Source organism: Suricata suricatta, chromosome 17 (assembly GCF_006229205.1).
Source record: "Suricata suricatta isolate VVHF042 chromosome 17, meerkat_22Aug2017_6uvM2_HiC, whole genome shotgun sequence".
Classification (NCBI taxonomy): Eukaryota; Metazoa; Chordata; class Mammalia; order Carnivora; family Herpestidae; genus Suricata; species Suricata suricatta.
In genome coordinates this window covers 14,822,983-14,844,293 of record NC_043716.1, presented here as the reverse complement: position 1 = coordinate 14,844,293, position 21,311 = coordinate 14,822,983, and the positions used below count along the sequence as shown (strand labels likewise).

The 21,311-nt window shown below is 52.1% G+C and overlaps 2 protein-coding genes across 9 annotated transcripts in view; one reads left to right on the top strand and one right to left on the bottom strand.

Moving 5' to 3' along the window:
- ABR (ABR activator of RhoGEF and GTPase) overlaps positions 1 to 13,826 on the top strand; it is a 181,285-nt gene extending 167,459 nt beyond the window's left edge. For all 8 annotated transcript variants that reach the window (XM_029927280.1, XM_029927285.1, XM_029927282.1 and 5 more), the window contains 7 exons: positions 3,659 to 3,718; positions 3,982 to 4,091; positions 4,785 to 4,924; positions 5,973 to 6,107; positions 7,097 to 7,202; positions 9,238 to 9,385; positions 10,021 to 13,826. In XM_029927280.1, coding sequence (XP_029783140.1) covers positions 3,659 to 3,718; positions 3,982 to 4,091; positions 4,785 to 4,924; positions 5,973 to 6,107; positions 7,097 to 7,202; positions 9,238 to 9,385; positions 10,021 to 10,110 — 789 coding nt within the window. In that variant the 3' untranslated portion in view covers positions 10,111 to 13,826. The remainder of the gene's footprint in view (positions 1 to 3,658; positions 3,719 to 3,981; positions 4,092 to 4,784; positions 4,925 to 5,972; positions 6,108 to 7,096; positions 7,203 to 9,237; positions 9,386 to 10,020) is intronic.
- A 699-nt stretch (positions 13,827 to 14,525) lies between these two features.
- On the bottom strand, positions 14,526 to 21,024 carry TIMM22 (translocase of inner mitochondrial membrane 22). Its single transcript, XM_029927289.1, has 4 exons — positions 20,669 to 21,024; positions 18,386 to 18,582; positions 16,590 to 16,662; positions 14,526 to 15,251 (listed from the first exon to the last, which is right to left on the bottom strand). The coding sequence occupies exons 1-4, from the start codon at positions 20,904 to 20,906 to the stop codon at positions 15,175 to 15,177; spliced, it is 585 nt and encodes a 194-aa protein (XP_029783149.1). The 5' UTR covers positions 20,907 to 21,024; the 3' UTR covers positions 14,526 to 15,174.
- Between the last annotated feature and the right edge of the window lie 287 nt (positions 21,025 to 21,311).

Genomic DNA, 21,311 nt, shown 5'->3' with positions numbered 1-21,311 from the left:
ACTGAGATGCTGTATGTGAAGGGTTTGGCATCCATCGTGCCAGAGTCCTAGAAAATGCTCAGAATGCATCAGTTCTGTTAGTATTTTCTGTAACAATCCTGTGAGGTGCTATGGATGCCTTGTGAGGAAGTTGAGGTTCAAGGAGGTTTAAGTGACTTGCCCAGATTCACACAGGTGAGTGGAAGAGCAGTCATTTGGACCCAGCTTAGGCCGACTCTCAATCTCTGCGCATCCCCACTTGGCTGTGTCCAGATGCCACTCTAGGACCCAGGAGGGACCACTGGCCTCCTAATCCATGGCGGCTGCCAGGAAGTGCCAGATCATGGGAGGTTAGAGCACTGGAGGCTCTAGGAGCATTAGGTGCAGACCGTGGAATCGGCCTGAGGCATATGCCGGTGGCTGGAGAAACTGCAGTTAAAAAGGCTCAGTCAGTCCAGATTGTGTGACCCGAGGGTGGTAGCCCCAGGCCACAAAGCACCATTGAGCTCTCTACTGCAGGTGGCCACTGCTAGAGGATAGGGCTGGGGACAGACCCAGGCCCTGTCTCCAAGACCCTGCATTCTGGATGGCAGGAGGGAACTCTAAGGGACAGCCTGTGCTACAGGGCTGGTGAGGGCTTGAGATCAAAAAGGTTTAGAGAGAGGGAGGTTTCAGGGGCTTCCTTTGGGACCCTATAGGATGCTCGGCCCCAAATCCTCTGAAGTTCACGAGCCTGGACAACAGCCAGGCTTCCCTTGTGTGTTTGAGGAGGTGCTGGGGCAGTCAGAGAGCATGGGGGTTGCTCGGTCCCGTCCACACTGCTCTCCCTCTATCCTCTTCGCAGTCCCATCTCTCCTCTGGGTAGGGAACCAATTGCTGGAGGCTGGACCTGGATCAAAACTGGCCCACATTGCAGACCCCCCACTGCCACCTGCCCCCAGCTGGTGTATGGATGATAGAAGGTGCTAGAAGGACTTACCTGGAGCTGGAGGAAGCTCCAGGGCCCAGCCTACCCCGGGCCGATCCGATTGTTTTTCTCTGGGGGTGGGCCAGCTACAATAGCGGTGTTCACACTGCTGCACACACACTCCTGGGGGTGCACAGAGATTTCCCAGGGGTACGTGGGCAGGGAGAGTTCTCAGAGCATCAGTCTGCAGACTCTCAACTCCCACAGTTGCTCTTGCCAAAAAGTGATCTGTCTGAGAAGGGCCTTTTGCCTTCACTCCCTTCTTCTACCAGGGAGCCCAGGAATCACTGCCACGCAAGGGGCCTCTTGAAGTGTAGGTGTAGGTATTGAGAAAGTAAAAGACACTAACAGCCCAGTTACAAACCCTTTCACAAGTCAGGTGCTTTCCACAAAAGCAATGGAAATTCTCAGTTGAGACATCATTTAAAATAAATTTTAAGGGGCACTGGGGTGGCTCAGTCGGTGAAGTGTCTGACTCTTGGTTTTAGCTCAGGTCACGATCTGATGTTCTTGAGATCGAGCCCCTGCGTTGGGATCCCCACTGGGATCCTGCTGCTTGCGATTCTCTTTCTGCCACTCCCCCACATGGGCTCACTTGCTTGCTCTCTCTCAAAAATTAAAATTAAAATAAATTTTGATGATAGATATATATGCAATTTAAGGCAAATGAGGAGGAAATAGCATAATCATGTAACATTGTTGTAAAACTATCTTCAGCCCCATCTAGTTATTTATATGAACAAGATGTTCCATCCTTTACATCTTTAAAAACAAAACCAAGGGTGCCTGGCTGGCTCAGTCAGAAAAGCATGTGATTCTTGATCTCAGGGTCATTAATCCAAGCCCCATGTTGAGGATAGAGGTTCCAAAAAAGAAAAAAAATCTTACCTCTCACACACACACAAGCAGTATTTGATCCTGTACCCAGTTCCACCCTAGCAAAAACTAACATCCATACACACACAGAAAAAAATGTTCTACCTGTCTCATGAAGAAATGCAGTTCCACCAAAATGGTACTTTTCTACTGAATATTTATTAATATTTATTTGTAATGTGTTGGTTAATTTTTTTATCATGTGCCGTTAATCATTGTAATAACTAATCTAGGACATGTTTTGGATATTTGGAGCCTTGTGGTCCCAGGAAGTTTTTTTTTTTTTGCCATTTATACAGATACTTTTGTTGAAACAAAATATAATAGAGTGAGGAATAAACTACTTTAAGACAGAAAAGTACAAACTAGGAGAAAATTCTTTAGGAGAAGTAGAATAACAACAAATCCAGGGAGAAAAAGAAACAACACAGATTTCTATGAGGGAAAGAGGAGCTTGTATTTTTTAAATGGATGATGGTGGCCATCCAATCAGTGGGTCCCACTGACTACATTGAAGAGAATCATGTAGCAGTTTGTGTTTAAAGATGTAAATATTTACATGATCCTGGACGTTCTATCCTTTGCAGCTATTGAAACTTGCTTTGGAAATATTCAGATGTTGAGTTGAAAACGGGCCAAGGAGTGCACAGTTTTTTCAAGATGATTGTGTGGGTGCATAGGGAAAAATAGTTTGAAGGCCACCGCGTCAGAGAAACTGAGTCTCATCCAGTCTCCTCTGAAGAATATCTCTAACCTCCCCTGCTTTTTTATTTAAAAATTTTTAATGTTTATTTTTGAGAGACAGAGACAGTGTGAGTGGGCGGGGTGGGGGGTTGCGCAGAGAGAGAGGCTCTGAGCTGTCAGCACAGAACCCAACACGGGGCTCAAACTCACCAACCACGAGACCATGACCTGAGCCAAAGTCGGATACTTAACCGACTCAGCAACTTGGGCGCCCCTGTTTTATGTTTTTAAGTTTAACATTTATTCCGAGAGAGACAGAGACAGCATGAGTAGGGGAGGGGCAGAGACTGAGGGAGACACAGGATCCCAAGCAGCCTCCTCCAACGTAGAGCCTGACTTGGCTCAGACTCAAAATTGTGAGATCATGACCTGAGCCAGAACCAAGAATTGGACGTTTAACAAACTGGGCCACCTAGGAGCCCCTGAGCATCCCCTGTTAGCCTCACTTCCTGGGGCCCCTACCCAATCTGGGGCCTTTCTACGGAATTTTTCTCCCTTGGGGGCCAGCTGCCCACCCACCCTTAACTGAGTCTTCTCATCAATCTGGCAAGGTAGGTTCTGCTACTGGCCGCAGGGAACAGATGAAACAAAGGAGGCTTAGCCAGGGTTGAAACGTCCCAAAGTCCCACACCTGGAAGCAGCAGAGCCAAGATTCAGCCCCTAACTTCTACTGCCTCCCACTCAGTACCTCCATAGTCACTGATTACAGACCCTCCTGTCAACTCCAGTCCTGGTAGTTGAACAAGTTACCTATTGTTTGTGAGCCTCAGTTTCTGCATCCGTGAAGTGGGGTGATAATATCCATCTCGGGTGGCAGTGAGGAACGAATGAGATGTGATGGGCCAAAGTGCCTACCAGTGTGGCCTGACTCCTTCACGGAGTAGCGGAGTCCTTTACTAGCCAGAACAGGAGGACTGGGGGCCGGAGCCTCCCTGAAGGGTTGATTTCAAGAGAAGCCTCAGGCCCCAGTTCTGCCTTTCTGACCATGTAGCCTGCATATGAGCAGCTGCTGGCCAGCAGAGAGCTCTGGCTCACCCCGAGCTGCCATCTGCATCCCTCTCACTCATGTTCTCTTTCTTCCTTTCTCTGCAGTTGGATCCACAAACCGTAGAAACCAAGAACTGGCACACGGATGTGATCGAGATGAACGGGGTGAGCCCAGAGACACAGAAAATGTCTGCACAGTGGGTGGGCCTCCGGCTGCTGTCCTCGGGGTGCCGTCTTGCCCCTGTCCCCTCAACCCAGTCCACCCCCCACCCCCACAGTGCCTGCACCCTGCCCTCTCCGACCCTGTAGGTGTTTCAGGAGCTCTGGGTGGTAGACGTGGCTCTTGTCTGCAGTCCCAGGGAGGGGACACCCACATTTTGGAGGCACTCATGCCTCATGGGACTTGTGCCTGCCCTACCCCCAACCAGATCAAAGTGGAATTCTCCATGAAGTTCACCAGCCGAGATATGAGCCTAAAGAGGACCCCATCCAAAAAGCAGACTGGAGTCTTTGGCGTGAAGATCAGTGTGGTGACTAAGTAGGTGCCACCTTCGGCGTCTGGAGTCCTAACACAAGTGCCTGGGCCCCTGCCACCCCCACTAGCCCCCAGTCAGTCACCGTCCAACTCAGTGGATGGCCAGTTTGGAGGCCAAAAGTGGCCCACAGAGGTCTGTCTCCATCTTGCCCAGCGCTTTAGAGATCAACAAGCCAGCATTTGAGCACTGGGAGATCGCCCAAGAGACTCCGAGACCGTCAGCTTCTCGTAATGAGCGAGAGGCTCTGACCGATACAGGCCCCCACCGAGGCTTGGCAGCGGCGGGCTGAACTCCAAGGAGTGGCTGCCCCTCAGGGAACAGGGACATACCCTTCTGCCCACCGCCTCCCCTCCCCCATCTCCATGACCTGAGCTGCCTCCCTCAGTGGACTCCCTGTAGGTCCCCTGTAAGCATTTGAACCTGAGATCTGTGCTCTAGGGAACATTCTTTTGTCAGAGTCTTTGGGCTTCTCTCCCAAGCCTTCCTCCTGCCTTTGTCCCTTGCTGTCCCTCAGCAGGCAGGCCTCGGGCTGGCTGGGTGGGGGGTGGGTGGTATGGCCTCTTAGCCCTTTCCTGGGCCCCACCCTCTGATGCTAGAGGCTAGCGCCCTCCAAGGCCCAGGTATGCAGAGTTGGGACTACCTGTAGCCATCACATAGAGGCTTTCCACCACCCCCTCCTCTCCCCTCCCCACCAGGCGGGAGCGCTCCAAGGTGCCCTACATCGTGCGGCAGTGTGTGGAGGAGGTAGAGAAGAGGGGCATCGAAGAGGTCGGCATCTACCGGATATCAGGGGTGGCCACCGACATCCAGGCGCTGAAGGCCGTCTTTGATGCCAGTGAGTCTGGGAGGCCCCAGCTGGGCAGTGTTGGGCAGAGGGCACTCTGAGAGGCTCAGCCACCTGCTAGGGGAGGCTAGAAGAGCCAGAAGCCTTCTCCACAGAGAGGCCCCAAGTAGCTGACAGCAGAGGAGCCTTGGTCTGTGAACTGCAGTCCCATGTGGCACATGGTGGGTCATCTCTGAGTCTCTAAAGCTAGGACTCCACCTGTACCTTCTTGTAATCCTCCTCCTCCAATCTCTTATCCATTGCTATAGATGAGGAACTGAGGCTCAGAGAGGCCAAGTTACTTGCTCAGGGTTGCCCAGCTTGTAGGTTTTGAGCCTGATTGAAACTCAGATCTTTCTTAGACCCAGTGTTCCTGGCTTTCTTGCCATCCCTCTGGTGCCTGGGGGGCTGTAAGTAATCGAAAGGGCTTTAAGCCCAGGCTGGCTGGCTGGGGGTCCCCTTTGCTATCTCCGGAGCCCCGAGCACCCTTTGGGAGGGGCATTGCTGCCCCTAGCCATGTTATCTCCTCAGCGGTGCGTCCTGACCTTCTTTCCCCCGTCTTGCTGTTCAGGCTGTGATATTCAGGAAACCCGAACTGGCCAGGCAGTGCTGATTCCATGAGAGCTGGGGTGGGGCCCGTGTTCGGGAAGCCTGGGGCAAGAAGCTGGGAGTGTGCTGGCATTCAGCTCCTCTGTGCCACCTGGAAGCTGAGGCTTTGTGGGAACATGACTTTAGGTGTAAAAAATGTGCAGTGCCTTCCAGAGAGAGGCTTAGCAGTGGGCAGGTTCCAAAGAGGGCGCCTGATGTGTGGTGTGAACGCATCCAGAACGCTGGGTGTTGAACTATGCTCCCCTCCCCACCCCCCAGGCTGAGTCACAGACCACCTGTGGGTGCTACCTACGTTCCTGCCCCTCCTGGGGAGGCCAGAACAAAGACGGAGTAGGTGGGGGCTCCCCTGGCTGTGTTGCATGGGACGGAACAGGGCCACCCGCCCAGCTGAGACTATGTGGAAGAGCGGGGCTCAGGACGGCTCAGTCATGACTGCGCCCTTCCTCTGCAGATAACAAGGACATCCTGCTGATGCTGAGTGACATGGACATTAATGCCATCGCCGGCACCCTCAAGCTCTACTTCCGGGAGCTGCCTGAACCCCTCCTCACAGACCGACTTTACCCAGCCTTCATGGAGGGCATCGGTGAGGCTCTGGGGGACCCAAGGGCTGGCCTGAGTCAGGCCTCCCTGACTGCAAAGTGAAGACCAAGAGATCTGTGGCTTCCCTTGCTCGTTGTTCTGCCCAGTGCTCTGAGGCTACGTGGCTGAGTGGCCCAAAGGGTGAGGTGTGACCTGCTGGGGCCTGATCCAGAGGTGGACCCTCTCTCACCTGCCTCTCTCCCCTCTTGCCCCTGTGGGCTGCCCTCTGTGCTTCGTCCTTGAATACTGACCTCCTTGCTGGAAAGCCAGGCGTCCAGAGAAATGTGCCCTGAGGTGGGTGGTCAGGGCCAGCATCCCGGAACCAAGGACAAGCCTGGCTGGAGTACACTTGAGATGGCTGGAACCCAGCTTTCCAGAGGAGCACTCCCTTGCTCTCACTGATGCCATGGGTGGGGAGGAGGCTGAGGGCCTCAGCCCGCAGTGCTCCAGCCTCCACCCACCCTGACGAATCCAAGCCTGGGAGCATCCCTCCTGCCTCCTCCTTCCTTCCTTCTCATTCTTCCCTCTTCCCTCCTGCCTCCTCCCTCCTGCCTCCTTCAGAAGCAGATCTGGGCTTCAGCCACCGCAGGAAGTGAGGAGCCTGGTGAAAGGCTGTTTGCCACTGTGCTTTAGTATCAGAGGAAGTTGATAGAAACATTCATGCCAGTGTCATAGTTCCTTAAACTTTGCCTTCTAGACCAGGCATGGGGAATGGCAAGAGCCACAGAGGCCCATGTGGTGAGGAGAAGGGTGCCTGCTCCTGACCAGCCTACCTCACGGTCATGGGTGGAGCTGTCTGTAGGAACCAGCTGTTAATAGCCCACCCTTGGGAAGATACCAGGCCCTTCCTTCCCTATAGGGTTTGTTCCCCTCAGGGGAGCAGGGCAGCCCGGGATCTTCCTCAGGTCCCATAGCCTCCTGACCATGCGGGTGCTGGCTCGGGCCTGGCCGCCTGGGAGCTGACCCCCAGCCCTTGCCCCACTCTCCCCCCAGCCCTGTCAGACCCCGCTGCCAAGGAGAACTGCATGATGCACCTGCTCCGCACCCTGCCCGACCCCAACCTCATCACCTTCCTCTTCCTGCTGGAACACTTGAAAAGGTAATGAGCAGGGGCCCAATTGGGGGAGGAGGCAGGGAGCCCAGGGCAGGCCTCTGCTGGGCCATCCCTAATAGGGTGAGGGTTTGCTTTTCAAACTCTTGCCCTCAAATTCTTCTGTTTTGAGAAACACTTGAGTCCTGATAGCAATCTCAGGTATGGGCCATGGACCACTTAGAAAGGCAGAGCCAGAGCCAAGGACGGTAGATGGATGTGCTGCTAGTGGGCATTCAGTCACCATAACGTTTTATGAATGGAATGGAACCAATGGCATAGGGTGTGCGGCGAGCAGTAAACATTCGCGTTCTGTTCAGTTACATGCAGTCACGTGTCTTGGGTACGGATGTAAAGTGTGTTTGCTATGGATCCCAGTCAAAAAAGTTTGAAACGCACTGCTCTTGACCCATACCTCACCTAACAGGGAAACCAGGCCCCAGCCCAGCAGGGATTGGCTTGGGGTTAGCAACAGCTCTGTCCTTAGAATGCACATGTCCCCAGTCCTAAACTTAGTTCCACCCTTCCCCTGATCTGTAGTCAGCTCCAACCAAGAGCTGCTAAAGGTGATGCTTACAAAGTTCAGAACCGAAACCAGCCCTTAAGGCATCCCCGCTATTCACCTTTGAGCCCAGCACTGGTCCAGTGTAAGTGGGGAGGAAAAGTGTCCTCGTGTCCCTTATATCCGCTTGTCCCCCAGAACCAGGGAACCCATGGGCCAGCTCCTCCCTGAGCTCAGCTCTGGCCCTTGGGCCCAGGCGCTGGGCTACAGCTCAGCCAGGCCAGCTCTGGAGGGCCAGCGAGACCTGGAAACGCCTGGGGCTGCTGTCTTGTTTTTCCCATTATGAGACATTTTCCCTCTGGTTTGGCCAGGACTGGGGCCCCAACCAGTTCCCAGAGTTTGGCGAGTACTGTGGGGAGGACACACAGAGGAGGAGTGGGGAGGGAAAATTCATTAGGTTTTCCACCCTGGGAACTGGGCACAGTGTGTTCCCACATCTGGGCCCCTGGGGTGGGTGTGTGTGTGTGTGTAGGGTGTGTGTAGGGTGTGTGAGTGTAGGGGCTGGGCCAGCCGCACAGCCGCCTCCTGGCATGGCAGTGTTTGCCCATTCCCAAAGCAGTCAGCGTGCGCATCCGCAGCTCTTGGCTGGAGGCGGGGAATGATGCTATAGCTGGGAGGTGGTGGAGGTACTGCTCAGGGAGGGAGGCCCAGGGCCTCTCTGATGTGCCGGGTGGTACTGGGCCTGCCAGTACCACTGAGGGGAAGTGTCCACAAAGCATGAGGCCTCTTATGCAAGAGAGGCAGAGAAAGAGCCGAAGGTAGGCAACTCTGGGGTCCCGTGTGGAAGACCCTTCTGGAAAGGCACAGGAGAAGAGCCCCTGGGCTTCATCTGGGATTAGGGTGGTTCTTGCAACAGCATGGTCAAAGAACCTTAGGTCTAGTGAGCGACTGCTGCCGGAGCGCTGGCTCCGTACCTCTGCCCTGCCACCACCCCACACGCTGTGGCTCTGCCTCCAGGCCACACGCAGTGGCATCACTGATCACGGGTAGAGCACAGAGTAGTGAGGAGCACTGGCTCTGGAGGCAGACTGCGTGAGGTCACATCCCAGCTCTACCACTTGCTAGCTGTGTGACCTCAGGCAAGTCACTTAAGCCCTCTGTCCTTCCATTTCTTCGACTGTGTGCTGGAGATGATGATAGTACCACCCAAAGGACCCTGATGAGTAGGAGTTGGTGTAAAGTTCTTGAATCAGTAGTATCATCAAGGAAGTTGGGGTAGGCCCTCTGGCTCTAGCAGTTTACCATCAGGGGGTGGCCCAGGAGCAAGGAATCTAATACAGGAATTCGTGGGGACAGAGCTGGAGATTTGGTCCAGTGGCTTTGTCCCTCCCTCCCAAGAGGTCCCCACCCTTAGGAGAGGGAGGCTAGAGCCCACCTTTTGGGAATCCTTCCAGTTCTTCTAGCTCAGGCCAGCAGCCTGGAGCTCCAAGCAGCTGCTGAGAAATTACTTCTTTTTTTTCTCCCCTCCCCCAACCCTTTCAGGGTTGCTGAGAAGGAACCCATCAACAAAATGTCCCTTCACAACCTGGCTACTGTGTTTGGCCCCACGTTACTGAGACCTTCAGAAGTGGAGAGCAAAGCACACCTCACATCGGCTGCAGACATCTGGTCCCATGATGTCATGGCACAGGTACTGCCAGCAACGCCCGGGCCTGTCTGTGGCTGGTATTGGCGGGCATCCCTCCCTGGGGGTGGGGAGCAGAACAGCTCAGAGTCCCACACCCCTTCCCTTCTGAGCAATGGGGCAGATGGTCTGCGGAATGTGCCAGGGAGGCCGGGCTCGGGACCAGCACAACAAAAAAAAGTCTGAGCCTAGACCAGTGGCCCAGAGAAGGGCCCAGGTGCTGGCTGTGATCCCAAAAGCAAGCTCAGGCGCAACAGGACACATCTGGGGGTCTTGTCCTTGTGTGTGGGAGCTCTAGGATTGTTTCTAGGGTCAGGAAACTTCCCAGGAATCCCTGCAAGACCCAGGGCAGAATCCAGTCTGGAGTCAGGGCTGCCTAACCAAAGCCGGCCTCTGGAACAGGCTGGAAGCTTCTGACTGAGGTTGGGGAAGTGGCCCAGGCTTCCCGAGCCTCTGCCCTGCAGTGCCTTCCAATGCTGCCAACAGGCAGGCACAGCTGGGCTTGCAGGGAGGGGATGCAGCCCGAGGGCAGGGAGGGGAGTGGCCCAGAGGTGACCCCAGTGCAGGGGCCATTTCTTCTCAACAGATCAGAGGGCTGGGAGGACGAGGACCCCGCCTGAGTCTTCCCTGTCCCCCCACAGGTCCAGGTCCTCCTCTACTACCTGCAGCACCCCCCCATTTCCTTCGCAGAACTGAAGCGGAACACACTGTACTTCTCCACCGATGTGTAGCCCGAGGTGGGATCAGCTGTGGGGGGTGGCCCGAGCCAGCCCCTCCAGCCGGGGGACCCAACACAGACTTGAAAGACTACAATAGAAAACTCCCAAACCCAGCACTCCAGACTCCAAGGGACACAGATTTCCAAGAACTGGAATATGTGCATCTTCCGTGCCACCTTGTACAAAGCCAGCTGACCCAGCCCCCAGACTCTCTGCCGCGCCCCGGGCCCTGCCCTCCATACCTCTAGTTGTGTCTAATGCTCCGTGCTGTTCAGGAATTGTTTTATGTCTATTTGTCATGCAGAAATGGTAGTGACCGACCCAGTAAGGGCATACAGACAGCCTGCTTTGTTCTTTCATTTCCTCCGACACTTTCTTTCCTCCTGAGTCCAGTCCAGGGGCTTTTATTTTGCACTCTGTAACTGCTGCCAGCTTCTCCTCTCTTGGCCCTGCTCCCAGATTGCAGTCTCCTGGCAGCCTCTCCTTGGGTTTCCTCCACCCTCTCCTTCCTCCCAGCCTGCCCACATGCATGTGCAGCCTTGGTTTTTGCTCCATCACTTTGAATGTTGAGGAGACCCTGGGTGGCGGCAGTGGTAGCCCGTCAAAGGCTGCCGCTTGCTGCCCCCGCTCCAGTCCTTTCCTTGTCCTCTACCTGTGGAAGCACACCTGCTTTGCATTGCTGCCCGTGCAAATGTTGGACAAGGAGACAGACTCACACTAATCAGCTTAGCACAGAGCTGGAGAGCAGATTTCTGGAATTTTCCACCTCCATTTCTGGGGTTTTTCTGTTCTGTCTCCTGCCTACTAGTTAGGCATCTTTGACTGTTCCTTCTGCTTTTCAGTTCCTTTTCCCCTGGTGTTCTATTTCCTTAGAGTGTAGAGACTCACAAGTGACCCAATATCCAGAGAGCTAGAGGGTCAGGAATCAGGGGAGGCGGGAGAGTTGGGCCACCGAGGAAGCAAGACAGCTTGGGCATTCAGAGGAGTGCCATGTCGCATTGGGTGCCCTAAGTTGGGGGGAAGCAGCTCTCAGCAGCAAGGAATTACAGTGGATTTCCTAGTGGAGCCAGGTCTCTAGGAGGGCAACTAATATGGCTGACGCAGGTATCTGGAAACAGGCAGGCTCCATCCAGGAGGCAGCCCTTCCTGGCGCCTCTGGTACCTTGCGGTATCGTTGCCTTAGATTTTACACATCCTCCTCAGCCAAGCACTGCCACAGGGCAGCCCCGAGGCCGTGTGTGCTCCCAGGCCTAGGAAACACAGGCAGGGTCCGCAAGAGCCGGCTGCCCTGGTGCTGCATCCCCATCCACAGCTTCTAGATGTGGCCTTTTGGGTGAACTCTAGGAAACTCCAAAAGTTGGGGAGGAATGAGGAGTCACCAGCACCTGGCTCTTTTGGGACTGGGATTTGCTGGAGACATTCCTTGTTGACACTACGCCCCAGAGCAGAGGGTCAACAGGTTCTGTTCCCAACTCGGAGACCCCTTTCTCTACAGTGGAAAGGACTGAGAGGGATCTCCTCCCACCTGAGCAGGAGCTGCCGGCAGGTGATGGGTGGCTTTGGAGGGCAAACACTCCTAGGCTTGAGCTGTGGTACACGGCTCTCCGGCTCCGTGTGACAGAGAAGTAGAGAACAGCTCCCTCAGACTGTGCTCAGGGCGGAGTTTTAAAGGATTTGCTGGCCCTAGAGCCAGAACGTTTGCTCAGTGAGAGGCAGGGCCTTTCTGATCTTGTTTACACCTGTTGCCCAATCTTGGGCAGAACGGTACACATTCGGTGCACATCAGAGGAAGGAAACCCCTAACAGGAGGGAAACATAGCTGCACGTTAGTGGCTTAGCGAGGAGCCCTGCTCCCTGGGACAGGAGATGGAGAACCGACACCATCTGAGTCTAAAGATCCCAGCTTGTGACTGTCCTGGGATCGGTCAGCACTCAGGACTTGGTGTATGGCATGGAAGGCACCTGCTTCCAAAGCCATTCATGGTAATGAACTGGAGGACCAGCCAGAGCTAGTTACAGCCAAACAATGGGTGCCTCCCCGCTCCCTGAAACGAGAGGCGTTCGCTTCCCAGCACCAGGTGGCCACCACACCCCACAAACTTGATTAGGCAACCTGAGAACCAGAAGAGGGTTGGAGGGGCTGAGAAATGCAAAAGGCTCAGAATATTTATATATCCCACCCTCCAGGGTGGGGAGGGGCAGGTGACCTGACATGGACTAAGTTGCACCAAGGAAAGAGCCCACGGGTTCTCCTGAGAGTCAAGGACTGTGCAGCCCAGAATCCCCAGCCACTGTGGGCAGCAGGGCAGGCTGTGCCAACAGGAGCCCAGCAGACAGGTGACAGGAGTCCTAGTATGCCTGTCCCCACTGGCCATGGCTGTGGGCAGCCAGTTTTTGCTGACACAGGTAGGATGGGAACCTTCATTAATATTTGACTTTAATTAAGTTGGTAAGGATATATTTTTTTTGTCTATGTTCTGTTTCAACTTATGTAGATTATTATAAATTGATGTAAAACACGTTGAGAGGAAAATGTTAATAAAAAAAATGCAATGCCCCAACATTTGCACACAACCCAGCCCTGTGGTGTGGACATGTATATACTCAGTAGTCCAGGGAGGAACACCAATCTAAACATTTTAACTCTTCCAGCTGCATCCAGATGGGAGCTTCCGGGAATCTGTGCACCTAGTTATCTTCCCTTGAGACTTCCTTCAGTCTTCGGGGACTGTGGCGGTTTGAGGGTAGGGAGAGGTGAGCCCAAGCCCCCTCCTGCTTCACAGAGGCCTCCAGGTCTGTCATCAGCCAATACCGTTCATGAAGGACAAAGGCCCTGCCTACGATCTGGCCATCAGTGTGCCTCTAAAAGATGGCAGAAAGCTGTCCATCGCAGTGGAGTCGTCTTTTATGTAAGCTCTTCTCTACATTTTCCTTGGAAGAGAGCGTCTTTGGGACAGTCTTCTGGCCTAGTCTGATGGTTGGATAGGCTGGATCCTCTAGGGGGGTCCCACCTCCCTTTACGAGAGCCAGTAGGGTTAATATAGGTTCCCACTGGCCTAAGCCATCGGACACTGTGTTTATTCTGGAGATCAGGAACAGATGTCTCTGAAAATTGCTGTTTGGTTTATGAGCTCATACTGACTCCTTAGCCATCTAAAACAGGAAACTATTCATCTCCTTTCTTGATTGAATAGTCCGTGTGGACAATGCTTAGCTTATTGAAGTGATGGCTACTAACAGTCGGGGCTCCTCTAAGGTGGTGCTCCTGAAGGCAGCAGTTTCTTGTCCTCGTTCGGCGTATCTGATCCTCCTTGCTGGACTGGCTGGTCGAAGATGCCAGGCACCCTAGTACTTTCAGAGCTGACAGGTAGGAGCATCTGCTCTTGTTCTCGCTCTCAGAGTGCTTACGGGTGACATATTTAGGTTCCCAGACCTCTGAGGATACTCCAGCTGGCATGGAGCAATGAAGTCTCACACCTGTGAGCCTGGACTGGCTACTATATAGAATTCACCACAGAAGGACACGAATGCGTTAGCTCACACTCACTGCAAAGGAGACGGCAGGCACGACCAGAGGAAGGTGTTCCCAGCGGAGGTGGACATGATCACTCACGTACACACTCACACTTGGGGCATCTGGACACATCAGCTGAGTGTCTGAACTCTGGTTAAGGGTGGGTGAGCTAGAAGACAGCAGAAAAGGGGAAAGAAGGCCAAAAAAAAAAAAAGTGAGGTGAAGACGTTAGTGTGCACAGAAAATGGGAGCCATTCCTGGGGCTGAAGGTGGCAGAGTCACACAGCCCTGCAAAGCCTGCCTGCCGCCCCAGGTGGCAGGGCCCGAGCTCATCACCTTACGTCATCACCGAAGCACCAGAGTACAGAAGCACTCAGGGCAGATCCCAACCATAAAAGCCTTTTTTTTTTTTTTTTTTTGCCCCAAGGCCCACAATTAGGAAGACCTTCTATTGTCAGAAAAAGGCCACTAGGTCAAATAAAAAACACTAAGATGCTAAAACACACACACCCAAAAAACCCGATACCTGAGAATAAGAGTGGTGAACAGCTGGGCTTCACCAGCAGCTGCTGAGACGCGGCAGGACCACAGCCGGGCTCTGCGCACGTCGTGTCCCTGAGCTGGGCCTGGCCCTGCAGTCAGAGCCCAACACCAAGGTGGCTGGGCCGCTGGCCTTCCAGCCCACGGGGTTTTAGAAGAGGCCAGGGTTTAGGGATGGAAGTCTGATGTAGCCTGGGCCACGGCGGGGCTGGGCTTTCTGGAGGGCAGGCCATGGCTGAAGGAATGGTCTCAGAACAACCCTCCTCTGCAAAGCCTGAGACTCCAACATCCCCAGACTCCTGGGACCGTTCTCAACCTCTGGGCCACCTGAGACTATTTTTGGGAATCGTGGAATTTGAAAACAAAAATAAACCACCTTTTATTTATTCATTTATTTTACGGTATGAACAGCCTTTATTATTTATAATGGGAAGTAGAAGAGGAGGGTGCAAGACAACTCTGGCCCCTGGGGCAGCTCCAAAGACCCACTCTGTCACTACCTCTCCCCCCAAAAGCTAACCAACCTTTTAAACTATAATTTTTTTCTTTAAAAAAGACAACACTAAACAAAAGGACAAAAAGGGAGAGGTGGTGTAAATCTGCTGTGGCCTGCCCTCACATGTGAGACAGAGGACTGCGTGGAGTTCCGAAATTCCTGGGTGGATATCCACTCACCTCTGGTTCCAGCACCAAACCACCAGAGGGCCAGCTGTGGTCAGGACTGAACCCGTGGGGAGCTGAATTCCTACAGGTCAACACACGGACTCCTGATCTGCCCAAGAGGTCACTGTGGCACATCCCCCACACGGCGTGCCTGGAACCCCGGAGTAGACCGCACGGCCGCTCAGAGGCTGGAGGCAGACGGCAGCCCCGTGGCTCCCTCACAACATCAACCACATGAGGGAAAACAAACATCTTCAGTCTCGGAAGCAAGTGCCCGGAACGGTGCAGAAACTGCCAGCCGCCCCACAGGACGGCTCCGACCCCAGGCTGGCAGGGCCCTTCCCTGGAGGCAAGGACTCTCACCGAAGGTAATAATCAATCGCAGCAGAGAAAGCAGCAAAACCTCCACAACCAATGGCCCCAGCCTTTAGGCCAGCTGTAAAGCAAACAGAAACGGGGTTACCTGTGGTGACGACCATGGGGTCAGGCCACATTTGAAGTCACTGAACCCACCCATCAGATCGCAAGACGTCCAGGAGCCGTGGACACCATCTACGCTAGTGTGCCTGACAGAACCGTACATTTCACTTTTCTCATTCCAGAGAATTACCACTTGCAGCATCATGAAACAGCCCCTCACAGGCAGGAAACTGGTTAAAAGAACCAGCCCTTGGAAGCAAGTGAAGGAAAGCACATGGCCTGTCACCCTGATTTGTTTATGAAATAAATTCCTGGGAAGGTGATCAAAGCAGTCCCTGAGGGAATCGGGCTTCTCCAAGTCCCTGCAGAGGGGAGCGATGGGGAGCGATGGGAAGGCCAGAGGGAAAGCTACTCTATAAATCACAAATGGCTGTCTGAGGAGCAGAAGCGGCTTTTAGGGACAGCAAATCATCCTGCCTCTCAGAAAATGAGAAAACGGGCTGTTTGTTTAGGGTAAATCAGGGCACGGCAAAGGGGAGAGTGGCCCCGCAACAGACACCCCACCCCACACTCGTGACAGGCAAGCCAACAAGGAGAAGTGCAGGGACTGGGGTCTTTGTTTTTTATGGCTGACAGCCTGACACTTGGCTCCAACAGGTAGGAGTTGAAGAATCTTCAACGTGAAAACACATTACTGTATAACTTATACATGATATTAAAGCTGACAACTGAACAGTATTAACAAAAACGTCTCAGCTGTTGAAATGCACGGTGCTGCAAGTGTACCAAGGCCTGCCGTCTGGACAGGTGGGCTCTCGGGGGCCGGGTGGGGCCTCGCCGTGCTTCTGTGCCATCCGGCAGAGCAACACACTCCAGGAATTACTGGGGGGACTTTCTCCCCATCTTTTCAGTGTGAGGCTAGTTCTTATTCTCTAAGATCTAGATCCTTCTGTGGTTCTCAGCCATGGGTGATTTTGTCCCCTGAGGGAAATTTGGCAATATCTAGAGACACTTTCAGTGGTCACAATGAAGGGATGCTACTAGCATCTGGTGGGTAGAGACCAGGGCTACTGCTGAACATCCTCCAATGCACAGGACAACCCTACTCTCCTTCCAGCAAAGATTTCTCAGGTCCAAAACGTCAGTAGTGCCAGAGATGAAAAACCCTGATCCAGACACTAGAAGTTTCCACAGTGAAGTTAATACAAAAGTAAATGTGATTTACTTGTCAGAGGGAAGAAAATCAAGTGTCCAAATATGCCTTGGGCTATCCGTGAAACACTCCTACGTTTGGAAATGTTAACTACAGCATGCTGTCCGAGGCCACAAAACCACACGAGAGCTGTTGACTAACCTCTGAAACCAATGGCTCCTCCAGTGATGCAGCCACTAATGACACTGTTCTTCCAATCTGATTTTCCCCGGTACTGTGGGTGGAGAAGTGCGATGAGAGCCAAAGAAAGGAGCCAGACAAGATGATTAAGGGGGAAAGAACACAGGGTTTCTAGCTGGCTGGCCAAATTAGCCCCTCCCCAAGGAAACCTAATCTTTTTTGCTTTCAAAAGTATAGTTCCTAAAATTTGAATGTGTTCTTGGATGCTTCCCTAAGGTGGTACCAGAGTGCAGAAACCACGCATACCATCTGAGAAGTAATCAAAATCTCTTTGGTTCCCTAGTAAGTTCCATGGTTAAAAACACTGACCAACTTCTGAGGCGCCTGGGTGGCTCAATTGGTTAAGCATCAGACTTGATTTCAGCTCAGGTCATGATCTCACAGTTCGCGAGACTGAGCCCAGCAGCTCAACCTTGGGATTCTCTCTCTGTTCCTCCCTCTCTCATATTGTCTCTCAAAATTAAATAAATAACCTTAAAAAAAACTTAGGGGCACCTGGGTGGCTCAGTCAGTTAAGTGTCCAACTTCGGCTCAGGTCATGATCTCACGGTTTGTGAGTTTGAGCCTCATGTCAGGCTCTGTGCTGACAGCTTAGAGCCTGGAGCCTGTTTCAGATTCTGTGTCTCCCTCTCTCTCTGCTCCATCCTGGCTTGTGCTCTCTCAAAAATAAATAAAAACATTATTTAAAAAAAATTTTTTTTAATTTTAAATATAAAATCATTAGGGGTGCCTGGGTGACTCAGTCGGCTAAGCTTCTCTCTGACTTCTGCTTGGATCTCACAGCTCATGGATTTGAGCCCCACACTGGGCTCTCTGCTATCAGCATGGAGCCTGTTTTAAAACAGTTCCTGTCTCCCTCCCTCTCTGCCCCTCCCTAGCTTGTGCTTTCTCTGTCTCAAAAATACATTTAAAAAAACATTAAAAAAAACTTTAAAAAAATAATATAGTCATTAACCAACTTTTTTTTAAATTAATTTGTTTATCTGGAGAGAAACACGTTTGACAGTATGAGTGGGGGAGTGGTACAGAGAGAGGGAGACAGAGAATCCCAAGTAGGCTCTGCACTACTTTCACAGAGCCCGATGCAGGGCTCAATACCTTGAACTGTGAGATCATGACTTGAGTGGAAACCAAGTCAGACACTTAATTGACTGAGCCATCCAGGCACCCCTAACCAACTTCTAACAGAGGCATGAAAAGATGCTCATCAGGGAAATACAAATCAAAACTAAGCAAGAGATCACCTGTCAGAATGGCTAAAATCAACACAAGAAACCACAAGTGTTAGCAAGGATGTGGAGAAAGCAGAATCCTCTTGCACTGTTGGTGGGAATGCAAACTGGGGCAGATATTCTGGAAAAGGGTATGGAGTTTCCTCAGAAAGTTAAAAATAGAACTGTTGGGGTGCCAGCTGGCTCAGTCAGTGTGAATCTTGAGCTCAGGGTTGTTAAGTTCGAGCCTCACGTTGTATGGAATTGTTGATCACTATATTGTACACATGAAGCTAGTATTACACTGTATATTAACTGGCTAGAATTTTAAAAACCTTAAAAAATATCATTAACCAACTCTAACTTATAAAGAGAAATAAAAAATAATGCAAGCCCAAATCATAAATGCACAGTGTTTACATTATGGAGTAATGGAAATTCAATTTAGTGAGTACCAAGCATTCATTTCTGACCTGCTTTCTAATTAACATTCAGAGCATTTCTCTTTAGAAGTCATAACATGGCACAGAAGGCAGAGACACTTACAGATTCTACCAAGCATTCAGTGCAGGAAAACATGGCGCCCACAATGGCAAAATTTTTGGCGTAGGACATCCCTCTCTGCCCCATGTCTTTAAGAACTTCTTTCGCTGTCGGCGTACGATAAGGATCCTTGGGGTCAAAGCCAACATTGGTATCAATGCCGGCAGTGAATACCCCAAATGCACCTCCCAAGACAAATCCTAAAAATAAACACAGAGATGAAGATTCTTTGGCATGTTTTCTGGATTACTGAAAAGAGGTCCCACTCGAACAGCACATCTTGAATGGCCACCAGCAAAGAGAACAGCCACCGCCGCCCCCTCACTCCACTTTACCACTCAAGCTCTCCACTTACCTGTTTCCACATCACAAAAGCTGAGAACTGTCTTGTTGGCAGCTGCTTCTTGGTCTCCCTTTGGACTTCTTCCTCCTTTCATTGTCTAACATTCCTCCAGATTCAATCTTTAACCTCTGTTCTGTCTATACTCATTCAGATGCTTACTTTGCATACCACTCCCGTGACCATGGTGACATTCATAACTGTCATTTAGTGAATACCATGTGCCAAGTACTCTGACACATTATAGTCACAGCTTCATTTATCCTCCACAATAGTCCCGTGAGGTACATACTGTTATCCTCTCCATTCTGTAGCTGAAGCAACTGAGGCTCAGGGAATAACTTCCCTAAGGTTACAGAGCTGCCAAGTGGCAAAGCTTGCCCTGCTATCCCCATCTCCCTGAGCCTTCCAGAGCCTCTGGACATTTCCATACAGATGCCCTCCACCATGTCAAGGTCAATATTTAATGAAATCACAGGCACCTGCCCTCCAGACTTTCTTACTTATGGCTCCTTCTTTCTAGTCACTCTTGCTTTAAACCTCAAGGGTATGTCTTTGTTTCTTTAAGTTTATTTGAGAGAGAAACAGTGCACATGAGTGTGCAAGAGCAGGGGAGGGGCAGACAGCATGGTAGAGAGAGAATCCCAAGCAGGCCCTGTGCTGTCAGCACAAAGCCCCACTTGGGGCTCAATCCCAAGAACCATGTCCAAACCAAGAGCCAGCTGCTTAACCTACTGAACCACCCAGGCGCCCCCTACACGGCATTTCTAACTGATTCTTTGCTTCCCTCTACAACCCTATATTCACAATTACCATCCTAGTCTAGGGCCTTTATCACTTCTACCCTGGACTATACAGACTTATTCACCATTTCAACAAATATGCAAGTGATGTATCAGGGTCAGGCACAGTGATGAACAAAGATGCAGCCCAGGCCTCATGGAGCTTCACTTTAGCAAATTCCCTATATGGTCTCCCGATGCACAGACTTCTGTCCTTCACTACACTGATGCAGGGTCACCATCTTCATCAATTACGGCCCTAATGCCTATAGGCAAAACGCCCAAGTCCCCGACTCAACTTGCAACTTGAAAGGACGTTTCTCTTCCTCTTAGTTTACTCCCATTCTCCTAATCCTTCAAGATACAGCTGCAATCTCACCTTCTCTTGTAGCCTTCCCCAAACCAAAAAAAAAAAAAAAAAAGGCCAAAAAACCCCCCAAAAACCTCTCTTTGCTTTCTACTATACTTTACATCTGCACTCTCACTATATTTGTTTCTCGACTGTCTTCCATTCTCAGTGAGATTTCAACTCCTCTGCAAATGTGGCCAACCTCTTTATAGGAGGGACACCATAGATTCTCAAATGGAAGGAAGGAGGGGAGGGAGGAAGAAAAGGGCCAACTCCAGACGTCTTTCCCCTTTGTTCACCGCCATTTAATTGGCGACAGTGGCCTTTCTGATTTTTACACTTCAGGCAGGTTCCTGCCAGACCCTTTGCACTTGCTGTTCCCGTATGTCTGCTGCGGCACTCTCTTGCCAGACACGTTCTCAACATTGTTTCTATATATATTAAAACTGGTTCATGAGAACCAGGCTCTTGTCTCCCCTGTGACTCCACCACCGAGCATGTGACAGTTGCTTATAATAATTTGTTGAAAGAATCCTTAAAGTGAATCAATGAATGAATGAACGAAGCCAACCACTTTATAACCAAAGTCCAGGCCCTGGCCGAAACTGTACCAATTCTCCGATCCAATTTCCAGAGGCGAAAACTAACCTCAGGGCCTAGAGTGGGGTTACTCGAGTTCACGGATCGAGGCAGGGGTGTAGTCAAGGTCGAGGTCCACAGGCTCCTCGCCTCCCAGGCGCGTGGTCTTCTTGACAGAGGACCCCTCTGCGGTCCAAGCCCTCAGCCTCCCAATGGCCCCCCGAGTCTTGCCTCACCTCCCACACAGGCCAGCGCTGCCTTGAAGGCGCAGCTTTCCATCGCCTTCTCGATCATCTTCTGTTCCTCACTCTTGGTCGGGCTCGGGATCCCGCCCAGGCTACTAGGCTCCAGGATCCGGGGCTCACGCTTGTCGCCCACCAGATATTGGAGAAGAAGGCTGTACTGTAGCGGGGCTTCGTCGGAACCCGCGGCCTCCGGCGCGGAGCCCCCTGCACTGGGGGCCGGCGCCGCCATGACTGTAGATGCCCAAAAACCCGGCGTTCTTCCCGCAGCAGATTCCGCAAGCTTCCGGTTGGGGTCTGCGAACCTAGCCACCGTACCGCAGCGGCAGATTCGCCACAACGTGCAAGACCAAGAGGTTGCAGAGGCAAAATCCATTCGTGCGCACCTGGCGGAAGAGATATCATGCTTCCCAAAGCCTCTCGGAAATACTGAATCGGGCTTGTGCAGCATCCAGTGGCACTGACAAACAAATGTCAACAGAAAGCGCCTCTGCTGCGGGCCTGCAGCGCAGTGGGTACCGGGATTTGTAGACCAGGCATTTCCCAGGAAGCTTTGCGCGGGCACTCGCCTGCGGGCCTCTGGAGCTTTTGACGGGAAGTGGGGAGCGGGAACGCCGGGGTGACGGCAGGGGGCGCA

What these genes read in the sequence shown, in the direction of transcription:
- TIMM22 (XM_029927289.1), bottom strand. Translation starts at nt 20,906, where the DNA reads ATGGCGGCGCCGGCCCCCAGTGCAGGGGGCTCCGCGCCGGAGGCCGCG. An exon ending in AGCGCTGGCCTGTGTGGGAG is followed by an intron (nt 18,583 to 20,668) that starts GTGAGGCAAGAC and finishes GTTTATTTTTAG; the next exon opens with GATTTGTCTTGGGAGGTGCA. An exon ending in AGGAGCCATTGGTTTCAGAG is followed by an intron (nt 15,252 to 16,589) that starts GTTAGTCAACAG and finishes TTTGCTTTACAG; the next exon opens with CTGGCCTAAAGGCTGGGGCC.